General features: G+C 32.3%; 1 protein-coding gene and 1 non-coding gene across 2 annotated transcripts; one reads left to right on the forward strand and one right to left on the reverse strand.

Moving 5' to 3' along the window:
* Positions 1 to 237: 237 nt before the first annotated feature.
* On the reverse strand, positions 238 to 334 carry LOC127134263 (small nucleolar RNA snoR69Y). The gene has a single exon (XR_007808015.1). It is a non-coding gene; the product is annotated as a small nucleolar RNA snoR69Y (small nucleolar RNA).
* A 10,481-nt stretch (positions 335 to 10,815) lies between these two features.
* LOC127132426 (uncharacterized) lies at positions 10,816 to 12,551 on the forward strand. The gene is made up of 6 exons (XM_051061373.1): positions 10,816 to 11,203; positions 11,558 to 11,593; positions 11,676 to 11,877; positions 11,963 to 12,041; positions 12,108 to 12,225; positions 12,326 to 12,551. Exons 1-6 carry the CDS (start codon positions 11,037 to 11,039, stop codon positions 12,348 to 12,350), a joined length of 627 nt encoding a protein of 208 aa, XP_050917330.1. The 5' UTR covers positions 10,816 to 11,036; the 3' UTR covers positions 12,351 to 12,551.
* Positions 12,552 to 14,865: the final 2,314 nt, after the last annotated feature.

Consider the following 14,865-nt stretch of genomic DNA (forward strand, 5'->3'; position numbering starts at 1 on the left):
AAATTTTATAAAGATTCTATGTTAAATCAAAAAACTTGTAAAAAATGAATTTAATATCCAAATAAATTTGTTAACAAAACTGTGTTATGTAACAATCAAATCCAAAAAATCAAAAATAAAACATATCGTAACTAAAATAAAATAAATAAAATCGGACACCTAATAACTTTACACTCTGGACAGAATTCAATAAAATAAAGACAATATTAGGGTTTGAGACCAAATTAAATATGAAAGAGAAAGCTCAGATAAACGTGTGGAAGATTGAATTCCCAGACCTTACAAAAAGGCCTCATAATGAGCTGGGATACACATTATCATCATCGCAAATAATAAAACAAACACAGAAAATATAAATATGAACCAGTAAATTTCTTTAACCGAGGAAATTCAGTAGATAAGAAAAAATAGACACCAAGATCTTAATCTCGACCTTAATTTCCTTGATTAAAAACATATAATGGTTCAAACGAAACGTACAATACAAAATATCCAACTAAAACATAACAAGCAGGAACGAACGACAACATTACTTTAGTGGTGGAATGACAATTACTTTGAGGATGGCAGGTGAGGTATTTAAAGAGAACAGTAACACGTTGCTAGGGTTAACAGAATATATGGATCTTGTGAGAGTCAAAGCCCATTGGATTATTTTGTCAGGCCCAAATAGTTTCAAATAAAAAAATATCATTTTTGAGTTCACTACTTCACATTTTTTCACAAATCCAATTTTACCCTTTTCATTTTTTTAATTAAAATATTTGATTAAGTAAGTATCTTATTAATGAAATCCAAAAAAAATAATAATAATTAAAATGAATGATGTGGATCTATTAGAATAAAAAGTGAGACATATGAGATTATTTAAGTGTAACTTCTTTTTATAAAATAGTTTTTCTCCTCAATCATATTTGAATCAAACTATACTATGAAAAAAAATTATTCTTATTTTTATTTTAAAACCTGTTTTCTTGTTCCCACTCCCTTCATCACAATACTAATTAAACTTCCTTTTTATTTTTCGTCAACCCTATATTCACTAACGCCAACATACTATATCGAATCCAGTCTTTCAAAAAAGTTTTTCAACCTAAGACTTAAGAAAGTCTACCTTATTTTTACCGTTTATTTTGAGAAAACGTATGATTTAGTTAGTTGAAGTTTTTTGGATTATATGTTTATAAGATTTGGTTTTAATGAGAAGTTAATGTCTTATCATGTTGAATTTACTAGTTCCTTATCGTCTCTTATGGGTGAGAATTTGACTCTTGTCCTTTCTGTGGGGATTTGATTGACTTTGTTTTCCATTTTTTTCACTTGTCAGTTACTGCGTGGTATAGGATTTTTTGTGTGGATGGGTTGGCAGGTTTTTCCTATTGACCATATGATTCTTTTTTAGTATTTCTTTTCTTTATGTGGTAGGGTTAAGTCTAGGGACGACTTTGTTATGATTTGGCACGATATAGCCTGGACCATTTAGAGATCCTATAATGATATAATTTTTAACGGTGTTACAAAAACTATGAAAAAGTTGGAGTATAAGAGTACTTTTTGTCCATAAAATGGTTTATATGTAGATCAAGGGTGAACTCATGCACGTACTCTTGTTGCCTTCAGAATAATATATACCTTAACCAATAACAGATTAAGTGTTTAAATTGGTTCTGAAGTAGTTTCTAGTATGTGATTTTTTTATTCTCTTGGTGAATTATAATTTTTTGATGATGGTTATGGCAGTATGAGCTATAACTTGAGTCCTAAGGGATTTGTCTTTAGCTGCTTGGTGATCTTCATTGCCAATATTGTTTAGTTTGTTATTTTGTGGGTTGTGGTGTTTATTTCTTCTGATTTTTTATTAGTATCTCTGGTAGTTCTCTAGGAAATTGAAAACTACACTAAGAATTGATAACCTAAGCAGTCAATTATCCTACGGGGAAAAATGCAAGAGTGGGAGAGAGAGAGAGAGTACACCGGGATATATTATAGTTCGGCGTCCATCCTCACTTTTCCTACTACATTCTTCAATGGTTTCCCATTGGAATCTGTTTTGTTCCTTTTTATTTCGACAAATAATGCAAGAGTTCATACAATCACTAATCCACAACAATTATGAGAAAAATAAATCTCCTATATAGATCTTGAATTGCGTACAACTTAATTCCAAACTGTTATGTGAAATATTTACTCGATTCTTGCCTCTTGAATCTTCCAACTTCACCAATATGCTCACAGTCTTAGTGTGTGACAATCACTCATTGATCCCACTGATTTATTGAGTGGTGAGTTGTCTGAAGATTGAGAAGAACTTCACCTTATCTGTAGTCTTCCACAAAGTCACTACCAAGGTCAACTAGAGGGAATAACCTACTTCTTTTCACTGGAATCTATCAATACCAATGACAACAACCTCAATCTTCCAAGCTTCTTGACAATCTTTATAAAACCTTCAAGAACAGTTAGTTTTAAGACAACATCTCCCTCAACAATTACAAATCTCCATAATAAATATTTAAAATTAAAATAGAGGTTGAAGATGAAAGAATTTATGTTTGCAAAAGTTTTTTAGTTTTAAAAAATGAGAGGGTGTTGATTTCACAAAATCACAATGTAAATTATGAAATTTCCTTTTGAAATAAGGTAACACAATGAATTTATATGTGCTTGAGATTAAGGACAAAAATGGATGGGAAAAGTTAGTTAGATTTGAGTTAAGAACATCTCATGATTTGAGTCAAATGAGCAAGTGAATTGGAATAAGGAAATATAAATAATTTTACCCATTTCTCGTGTGATTCGAATCACCTTATAACTCTGATTCGAGTCATGAAGGCTCATGATTTGAATCAAGTACAAAGTCTAATTGAATTCAATTTGGACATGGCTAAATATAGAAATGTAAGAAACTGTGTGATTCGAGTCAAGATGGAAGTGTGATTCGAATCAAATGAGGCAGAGTCTATCTAGATTTGTCTGATTCGAATCAAGTGCAACTTGTGATTCGAGTCACAAAGCTGCCTGATTCGAAACAAGTTTAAAGTGTGATTCAAGTCATAGGCTTGAATTTTTTTTGCTTCAGTTCAATTTGATTTGAGTTAGAATATGTACATAATTCGATTCGTGCATATAAAATCTCAATTTTTCATGATTTTCAAAACACTTTGAGATTTTCCTTTCAACCTAACTTGAACCAACGGAACTTATGGTTCTTGTTCCACTAACTTAACCAATTGACTAAAAGCATCACGATCAAACTCATATATAATAATTGAATTATGCATGCTAAATATGAACTGATTTAAAACTTGATTAAGAGATGTGCAATCATGAAAGAGACTCAATAAATAATAATAAATATGATGAAAGTAATAAGACAAGCAACAAAAGTGTATTGGGGTTATCCCTCTAAATGTATTAGGGGCATGCAACTTCAGTCTCCCCCAGAATGTACAAGAAACACAAGAAAGGTGGGGTGGGGGGGGGGGGGGGGGGGTTGAATTGGGTTTCTGGATTTAAAAAAGTTTTCTAACCAATATATCAAACAACAAAGATAATGATAAAGATATAAATACAAGTATTTTTTATCATAGTTCACTGTTAACAAATCAATTTCCAATCCACCCACCTAAGTGATTTCGCCTTCAAAAAGGACTTAATCAAATAATCAAACTAATTACAATCACAAAGACTAACCAACAATGTCTTCTTGAGAAATTTTGACTATACCCTAGTCTCTCAAGGAAATCAACTTGAAGACAAACTGACTAAGACTACTTGTGTATTCACACTAACACTAGTCACTCAAGGACTCAACCAAGGTTGAGAATATAATGTTGTGTTTACAAAGATTTCTTCTCAAATAAGGCGATAACAAAATATGAAGATCAAGTGAATACACTTAAAATGATATGCAATGAAATCTCTAAGTGTTTTTCTCTTTGTTGTTATTGTGGTATTGTAGCTTCAGCATAGGCGAAGACACACACACACATACACACTAATTCAGTTTATACACATGAGAATATTCGAAAATGAGGCTCAATGTTTCTTCAATCTTTTCTCTCTTGATAATGGTTTTCTTTAATGGATCTTATTCATTACGAAGTTTCAGCTCATAAGCCATTTTCTTTATTTTTCATCCATCATCATCTTACCTTCACATACATCCTTTTAACTTTTTATATAGGAAGAATGAGTTCCATTGGAGGATAGGATTGGACCTTTCTTTGAGCTACACATTTGTTGTATAGTAGGTAGGTACAACATAAAATCTTGGGTATAAGGAAGAAAATCTTTTATAGCCGTTTGAAGTAGTGCTAATTTATTTGACGTTTGATTAGCATAATGTGTCATACCCCAAAATTTTCCTTACTTGTTTCACTTCATCTGGCTCATGGATCATTGCATCTGCATATTCATATGACATAATCATCCATGATAAAACATTCATTTACAGTTGCATTTTTCAAATAGCATCATTTGATTCAAAGGTCATTATTTAAGAAACAAGGCATTTGGATAATGGTTTGCAAACTTGGTTCATGATGTTTCACTTTGGATTTTTTCTTTAGGCACCATAAGACTTTGTTGGATCATTCTCTTGGGTAAACTTTCTATGGGACACCAATATTTGGTTTATGATCTTTTAAACTACATCATGGCATTAGATATGGAGGTTACTGAGTGATTATCTTGGACTTTATTTTATTGGTTCATGGTATGGTACTTCATTCAAGTGATCAAGAGATTCAAATACAAGATTAAAGTACAAGATCATTCAATTCCAATTTTAACTCTTAGAGGGAGTTTATTCTACTTGAAGCATAAGTTACATACCATTTCAAAAGCCATTTTCATTACAAATCATCAAAGCATAAGTTACATACCATTTCAAAAGCCATTTTCATTACAAATCATCAAAGCATAAGTTACATACCATTTCAAAAGCCATTTTCATTACAAATCATCAAAGCATTTCATTACATTTGCCTAATATGAACCATGTCATTAACCATTCAATTTCCATTCAAACAAATACCATGTTACATTCAACCATACAATTTCAAGACAAATTGTATTTGCTTTACATAACCATTTGTCATTCAACCATAAACATTCCCATTATTCAATTCCAATCACATTACAATACACAATTTATCACAAAATTTACAACAAAAAACCCATAGTCCAACAAGCATCCCAGCCAAAATTCCAAGCACTCCATTGTCCATAATGTCGTACCCCAAAATTTTCCCTCCCCTTTTCATTCTTCATCCAAGCTTTGACTTAAGATTCATCCTACCCATTCATGATTCATTCATATGCATCATGAACTTATGTTAATACAAGCATCATATATTCAAAGCTAATGGTTAATTCAAACTAAGGTTATGTTTGAGGATTGGAGAATTGCTCATCACATGGAATGCAAATCCTAATTCCATGCCATTTGGGGTCTCAATTCATGTAGTTCACATTGTTATATTCACTTTTGCATTCAAACCCTAATTCTTGACTTTACTGTTCATTGATATCCTGAGCTTTCACCAAGTGTATCATGAAACCCGAATCAGGTATGTTTGACATTTGTGGGTTGATTGGTATATTGATCCTTTACGAGAAACCCTAATTTATTGTTTGGGACATCCAATCATTGTGGTTTGTATCATGTCATTCTTGTATTTTTGGATCACGACTTATTACTTGCTTGATGGTTCTTTGGTCCAAAGCCTCGTTGCATTCACGTTTTAATGATTTCATAATCTCATGGTCCATTTGATCCAAGGTTTGTTTCATGCATATTTCAGTCATGGCTTCATTAATGCATTATTAGTCCATGGTATCATGTTTCATTAGTGTGTCATTATTCAAGTTTAATATCTTTCATAAAGTTTATTGATTCAGGTGCTTTATTTGTCCATTTGTTTTCAAGATCCTATTACATTCACGGTCCCATAAGCGCACATATTAGCATGGTTTCAAAAGTTTATACATGCCTTTTGGAGGGAAAATGATGATTTGATGAAAATGAGATGTATTTTGATCGTAAAGAACTTTTATCATCCAAAAAACCTTCATTGTATTCATATAATGTCACATTACAAATGTCCATACAAGAAATTACAAGAAAATTGATTTTTTTTACCTATAGTTGATTTTGGTTAACTGTTGACTTTTTGGTTAACCAGTTGACGAAAGTTAACTCATCTAAATCTAACCCTAATTCCACTTTGTTTCTTCATTCTTCCATTATCTCCCTTAACTTTCATTCCAAGCTTCATACATGTGCAAGAAAGCCAAGTTCTTCAAGTAATCACCTTTGAACCTTCATGATGCCCCTTTGACATACCTTAAAGTCTTGAGAAATTCCAAGCATGAATTAGCATTTGTGCATTACTAAAAATCTGCATTCAATGTACAAGCATTAGTAGATAAAATATGTTTCATGAGGTGTTTAAGCAAGTGTCAATGCAAACTAACATCAAGCCATATCAATTCAACATCCAATAACATTCCATTCAACATCATTTTTATAATTTGAATGTACATAATCCATTCACAATGTCAATTACAACCCATGTTTACAAATAATTTTTCCATAACATACATCAATGTAATTTAAAATAAGAATCCTAACTTCTAATCCTAACTCCTATTGTTGCAATCATTCAGCTTCCTATTTCATCCATCACACATCAGGATTACACCAAACTTTGACCTGCATTTTTGGAAGAAACTTTCCAAATCAATTTCAAATCCATTTTTTCAATTAATTATAACTTAAGTTAACAGAGCACCCGTAACAGGGTCGGTTTCGATAAATCCAAGCATAACATTCAAATATTAATATTAATTTTGCAACAAGTTAAGTTCATATCACCCTATTCCAAGCAGCATCAAGGAAAAGAAGAGCACGTCGGAAAAATTAAGAAAATACTCAACCCACATAATTTTCACTAACTGAAACATAATCTAACATATTCATATAACATGACAGAAGTTATCCAAGCACTCCATAAACCATCCCACAATCCATTCCATACCTTTTGCAAGTAACCTTTAGATAATAACACCCATTCACACAAAGAACAATCAAAATGGTTCCCGTTGAGTACAAATAATGTGAGGGGTGCTAATATCTTTCCCTTGCATAACCAACTTCCTTACCCTTTTTCTCTTCCCCTTGGGTTTTATCCATATTTTCCCTTTCCTTTGGAATAAATAAAGTTCAGTGATGACTCTGTTGTATCTTCGAGTGTGCGATGCGCTCAAGTATTTTTCGCGATACAGTATAATGCATAGTAACTCTTCACCCATTATACTACTATAGAACAACATCTTTGCACACATGTGATAAAATGATCAGAGTTCAAAACCTATCAGAGTCTGATGATTGGATAAGGTTAGGATGACACAAAGTGCATCTGAGGTGCCTTCTTCAGAAGTGTTTACTGGTGACAACTAAAGTAGACAATATCTTCAAGACTTCTAAAAGAATACCATTGATTCATATTTTGGTGAATTCTGGACTTCAGAATCTTTTATATTAGAGTCCAGAATCTCTATATTCAGATTCTCTATAGGACCAGAGCTCATAGGCTTGATCTAACAGAGTCTTTTGTTCGAACCATTCTAAATAGTTCCTTTGCAAGAGTGTTGACTTTGATAAACCTGAAGCTTGACTTTTCTTTAAACATGCCTCTATATTCTTCCTTTTGTCCAGAGAGTGTCTTCACTTTAGAATCTGCTTTCATCTTTCTTCAGACTTCGTCTGCGTTCATATTTGACTTCTTTGGAGTCTGAATTTGTTTTATTTTATTTGTGCACTTAAAAAAATAGTTAGAGTATACAATTATTCTTTACACTCTGTTATCATCAAAACATAAGAATAATTGTATAACCAAACTTTTTCCAACAATCTCTCCTTTTTTATAATGACAAATCCATGTATTTTGATGAATAATTTTTACTTAGATAATCCTATTTATAAAACTTTAGAGATAATTTTGTAAGTTCCCCTTGAGTTTTATACTTTCAAAATTATTTCTTCAGAATAATCTATAGAGTGAGTTTTGCAAGCTCCCCTTGAGTTTAAGATTCAAAATAATTTTGATTGCAATAAAATTTCAATTCAGATAAGTATGCTAAAATTCAAAGTAAGGTTTGTAAGCTTCCTCTGAGTTTTTAGACTATCAAAATTCTTCAACTTAAGTATCGAATGAGGTTTGCAAGCTCCCTCTAAGTACAAGACTAATAATTTTTATTTCATGAAACTCTTGATAAACAAATTTTTCTTCAGAGTTGTTAAATTAAATTCTTCAGATTCATTATCCTTGACTTCTTCAGAATGTTAATGTTAACACACTCTTTAGAGTTAAGAATGTTTGGGATTTAATTAATTGAATAAAAATTATCAAAATTATTACGCTTCTCCCCCTTTGTCATCAATCAAAAAGAAAAAAAATGATCAAAGAAATTTAACAAAGATAGAGAATCTAAAATGTTCATTAATAGAGGAGAAAAATGCAAAACAACTAGAGAGAAAAACAATCAACCAAGAGAAACAACTACAAACAAAAAGATAGAAGGACTATCATTCAGAGAATTCTTCCTAAGGGTCATGCTTCCTCTTCTTATGTGTCTCCAAGATCTTAACACCTTCAAGCTTATTTCCCCAGGAGGTCTCAAGCACTTCAGTTAGGCCTGCCATTTGTACCTCCTTAACTATTCCATTTTGAATGAACAGTTCTGAGAGAATTCTCTCAAAAGGAATGAAAGAAAACTCACCCTCATGAGAGGTCATGATTTTTTTTTCATATAGTTAAAGATAGTAAGAGGTAGATTAACTCTCACTCTTGAAATGAGGAAATACATAAGATGTTTGTCATCCATAGATAGGAAGAGCAAAGATCAAGTGTTGACCCCTTGGAAAAAAGTTTGTGATAACCAGCTGGTACCACAAATTTGTCGCAAGAGTTAGATCAGAAGCTTTAGAACGATTTCCATAATATTTGGCGATGGAGAAAATGTTGATGCGAAAGGTAAGGTTGGTGATGTATGTTTCAATATTAACATCATCTTCTTCAAACTTAATGACATCAACGGTCAGTGAATGAATGATGGTAATATGAGTGTTTATGACAACATATTGGATTTCTTCAAACATAATGAATAATGAATCAAAGCATTCACCCAAAAGTTTTTGACAAGGATGGGAAAAACTGGTCCAAGAAGCATATTAAAGTAGTTTTCCCAATGTTGAGAGGCAACAAGACTATGTATGTTGGAACCCAAATGAACTGATTTAAAACTTGATTCAGAGATATGCAATCATGAAGAAGACTCATAAAACAATAACAAACAAGACGAAAGCGATAAGACAAACAACATAATCGTATTAGAGTTCTCCTCCGAAATGATTTAGGAACATCCAACTTCATAAACAAACTTTTCTTTGTTCTTGGAGATCAAAGGTGATGTGTATATGTCTATCCAAGAATGATAGTTTTTGTGATGTAAGGGAAGAAAAACAAGGGTAATGTCAAGGTTTTCATTAGGTGTAGGTAATAGGGGTTAAAAGAATTAGTTGAGAAGTAATTGCAGTTGGCAAGCGCCGTAGGAGTTTGATTTAAGAAGAAAGAAGAAGAAGATCAAAAGTGTAACACAAACGCTAAAATTGCTAGTGATACCATGATAAACCAATGATTTGATAAACAAGCAAAATCATCTTCATTCATTAAAATAGATAAAATAAATGAAAAGTCTCATAATGCATTACAATTGAGATATTCTATTTATGAATGGATCAAAGAGAAAGTTAGTTACCAACTATAAATAACTACCATAACTACTTATAACTAACTAACTAATTACAATCAAAACATTGTTACTTGAATAGCAAGTAACCAACATGTTTAACAATTGTAGTTAAAATTGTCATTTGTGTTACCTTTAATTATAAATTATTGTTGGGATTATAATGAAATTAAGATTGTGTTATCACTATTATGACCGCCACTACGACCACCTTCGACCACCATTATGACCACCTATAGCCACCATTTTAACCATTATTTCGACCGACATTTTGACCACCACTATCGACAAACATTCTGACCGCCTCTAACCACCATTTTACTAACTATTTCGATCCATATTTTGACCAACACTATCGGTCACCATTTTAACCACTACTACGACCACCTTCGACCATCACCAACCCTCGCCAACCATTTTGACCACTACTCTGACCACCACTGGCCCTTACCGACCCTATACAACCACCAATAATACCACCACTATCGAGCAACATTCTGACCACCTCTAACCACCATTTTACCAGACACCACTTTGATCACTACTTCAACCACCTTTAACCATCACCGACCCTCACCAACCATTTTGACCACTACTCTGACCACCACTGACCCTTACCGATCCTCGGCAACCATCGACCATTGCCAACCATTATGGCCACCACCTATGATCACCATTTCATCCATCTATGATCTTTAATTTAACCATAATCAACCATGACTCTGATCACCTTCAACTACCACTATCACCACCATAAACTTTTATTATAATTACCGTGAACCACTACGTTGACCAACATATACCACCACTATAACTATCGTTTGTCATTCCACAATAAATTTTTGGCATTCATATATTGAGAAAAGAAAAAAACAAAAAAGTAATGTGATAAATTCTGGTATTTATGGCCAATGTGCAGACGTGTCACGATATATCAATTTTTAAATTATTTATCGAATAAAATAATTGGATATTTCTATAGGTATCGAGGACATATCTTAGCATACCAATACTAATGAGTTACAACCAATGAAGATATTGCTGTATCCATGCTTCATTAAAAAAAGGAGAGTCCATCGGGCCTCCCTTCCTTCATATGGGTTAATTGTATATTATTTTATTCTATTTTATGTAAATTTTGTCTCCATATATACATAGATTTCTCTTCATCCCAAGAGCGTGAGATAGAGAGTAGAAGATTGGAGTTGAGTGTAATCAAAATGAAACTTTTCTTGTTCTATCTTGTTCCTTTCGTCTTGTTCTTCTGGTGTTCCCAAGTTCGTCTTGTGCAAGGGCGATTGCTCTCGATCGCAACAAAACCTGACCCAAAGGATGCTGTTGCAACTGCCCGTTGGTTGGTGTCTTTGAATTTCTGGGGCGTCTTAAGGTTCTCTCTCCGAATTCCTCTATTACTCATTTTATTTTCATCACTTCAATTATCTTTGACTTGTTGTTGAATTCATGTTCATGTTCTGTTAGAGTTTTCACTTTTTAGGATGATTTTCTTAGTCTCTATGATGGACTAATTTGACTAAAGTTTCAAGGCGAAATTTGTGTTTTTCCCTTTTCTTTAAGCACCTGGTGTTTCTGTGAGGACCAATTTGAGTTCTATTTTTTCTTTTAGGCTATGTTTAGAATGGAATGAGAGATTGGTTATTTATAGGTGCAAATTTGAATATGAAATCATATAAATTGTACCCTCTAACACTTCTTTCTGGTTTTGATATTGCAATCTTTGCAGTACTATCTCAACTGATTTGGATGGAGCACCCTTTGGGTAAGCATTGCTTTTACAATTCCTTTATGTAAAGTGAAATAGCTTCTGTTGTATAATGACCATCACATCTGGATATATGCAGAAATGTGGTATCATTTAGTGATGGACTACCGAACCAAGGCATCGGCATCCCGTACTTCTACTTAACTACTCTAGACCCAACAGCAAGACATGCATTAAAAGATGGAAGAGCTTCGTTGACCGTCAGCGAGTACCCTCTCGGGACTTGTGGCAAGATCGACCCAGAGAATCCTACATGTTCGAAAATTACTCTTACAGGGAAGGTCTGTGTGTGTGAGAAGACGGATATTTTCGCGTTTCCTTTTGATGTTTACTTGGTAATTTGATTTGGGCTGTTGTGTGTTTCAGCTGAAATTGGTTGATGAAGAGTCAGAGGAAGCCGAATTTTCCAGAAATGCCTTGTTTTCCAAGCATTCAGAGATGATGGGTAATTGTTAATCACGTGAATGGTTGTTAAGCACTGATTCGTACTAACTTTTAGAAATGTTAACAGATTGGCCGGAGGATCACAAATTTCAGTTCTTCAAATTGGAAATTGAGAAAATATTTTTGATTGATTGGTTTGGTGGCCCAAAACCTATTACAGTGGAACAGTACTTACATCCTAAAATGTAAGTGGCAATGATATGATATGAGAATTAATCAAATTTTATGGATTTGCCTATGTTTGGTTTTTTCACTTTTTTCTCATTCATTTTCTACTGTCTACAGGAACAATCATGCATTCATTGTCTGAATGCTCTTCTGTTTGCCACTCCATATTGTTGCAAAGGAAACAGCATTTGTTGTACCTGTCGGTAACTACAAATAAATCAAATGTTTGTGAAAATGTGATATGTAACCATACAAACTGATTGGCTAAAAAAGTGTTGATATTCTGCCTCAGAGCACCCATGTAATTCTTAAATCATGTATATCAATTTATTTGGTCACAAAAGTTGTCTAAACAATTGCCTCATTTAAAGCCACCAATTGGTAAAAACTGTTTTGTTGGTTGTCAAACAAATTCATCTCAAAGGCATGGATTTTGCACCAGTTCAGGCGAGCCAACCTGAGGACAATCTGATAGTCTATAAAAATCCTCTTTAGGCTAGGGACCATAGAGTCAGTCATAATTGTGTTACAGAAGTGTTTCATGTTAAACTTTATGTTTTCTGGCAAAGAATTTGATCATGTCGAGTATTTCCTACTTCTTCCAATTTTGACTTTTGGATATCTCCATACAAGCTAGCCAATCATACCCGCTATCATCCCTACAAAGACTCTACTTATCTCTCTCAATATTCAATAGTCTCCTGTGTTTTAGATTGACCAAAGACTCAATAAAAGAAGATCCACATTTGATCTAGATCATTCAACACTCCAACCAACTCTCATACATAGAGATTTTAAAAGAAAAAGATATGATTCAATTTCAGTATGACGTAGCACATCCCTTTCATTCTTTCATTAATTTGAGTATTTGAATGTTAATTTTATAGGTCAATCACCTCTCCACCATACCAGAAGCATATTATATCATGTCAAAATTCTATTTCAGAATTTCACTGCTTATTAAATAATTTTGGTTCCTCAACGATTATTCTTACATTTTTCTTTCACTTTTCAATTTTAAGTTTTAAGAAGTTGTACAAAATATAAAAATTTAAAAAAAACTCAAAATTGTGTGATTTTAAAAAATGAATGAAATTATATCACCCAAAACACATTTTTCAAGAAAATAGAACATACAAATGATTCTAATGAAAAATTAATATGTTTTCATAAAATTTTATGATATTCAGATTATAAAAAATTATAATATTTTTTATTCAAATAACTCAACTTATTTTCTATTTTATAATATTTTTTATTCAAATAAATCAACTTATTTTCTATTTTAAAAAATTATAAGATATATGATATTAAAATAAAGTTAATACAATAATATGTTAGTAAATTGGGTTGATAATCAAGAATAGATAGACAATTTGTTATTTTTGGAAGAACACTCAACTATTCACTCTCAAGTATGAAAATATGAACCTCTATATCACCATGAGAAGAACTCCAATTTGGATAAAATCAACAAGTCTGCCACTAACTCTCTTAGGTAAAAAGGAAACAATATTTTTCACACAATACCATAGGGAGTAGGAGACTTATAATCTCACTTATGAAAGTGACTTATTTTTCGATTTGGGACAAATTTAATGATATGTTAAGCAATCGTAATTGGACTTAGGTAAAAGTCACAACTATCTGAGGTCGGTCAATAATGATATTTGTGTTAATACATGCTAGAGAAATGATATGTAAATCATTCTTCTAAAGTTATGCCACAAAAAAAAAAGAGAGGATGAATCAAACTACAAAGTTATGCATCAATCAAATACTTCATAATACTTAGGACAAACTTATGCATCAATCCAAAGTTTGTCTCATAATACCATGGGGAGTAGGAGACTTATAATCTCACTTATGAAAATGACTTATTTTTTGATTTGGGACAAATTTAGTGATATGTTAAGCAATCGTAATTGGACTTAAGTAGAAGTCACAACTATCTGAGGTCGGTCAATAATAATATTTGTGTTAATACATGCTAGAGAAATGATATATAAATCATTCTTCTAAAGTTATGCCACAAAAAAAAAAGAGGATGGATCAAACACAAAGGTTAGGAGAGTGGTCCATTACATCAATCAAATACTTCATAATACTTAGGACAAACTTATGCATCAATCCAAAGTACCTTAAATGATCAATGATCAATTAAGAGGTAAATTTGAAATGATAAAATTTCATCAAGTACTAATTCACACATCATGAACAAGATGGACACAAATCTTCCAATTGATCAAGGGGTAAAAAGGAAGAGGAAGGGATGAAGAAGAAGGAGACAAGAGAAACCAAATCCAAATTGGATCAAAGGCTTGATCAAGTCATCATCAAAATCAATCATCCATTTTGGTGGATTAGAGTTTTCACCCCATCAACACCTAAGATCCATTAAGTTTGATGAGACATATAATCGAAATAGCCAAGATCTAAGACCAACAGAAGTCAACAGTGGTCAAATAAACATAAAATGCAAGAAAATAAAATAAAAGGCATCAAAAATATTTTTAAAATTAATTTTAAAAGGGAAGTAAAACAGAAAATCCATAAAACCCTTCAAAACAACAAATAAATAACTAAGAAAATTATGGAAGGTTGAAGATAAAATAACAAACACAAAATAAATTTTTTCAGAATTTTTAAATACTTAA

Source organism: Lathyrus oleraceus, chromosome 3, assembly GCF_024323335.1.
Source record: "Lathyrus oleraceus cultivar Zhongwan6 chromosome 3, CAAS_Psat_ZW6_1.0, whole genome shotgun sequence".
NCBI classification, from domain to species: Eukaryota; Viridiplantae; Streptophyta; class Magnoliopsida; order Fabales; family Fabaceae; genus Lathyrus; species Lathyrus oleraceus.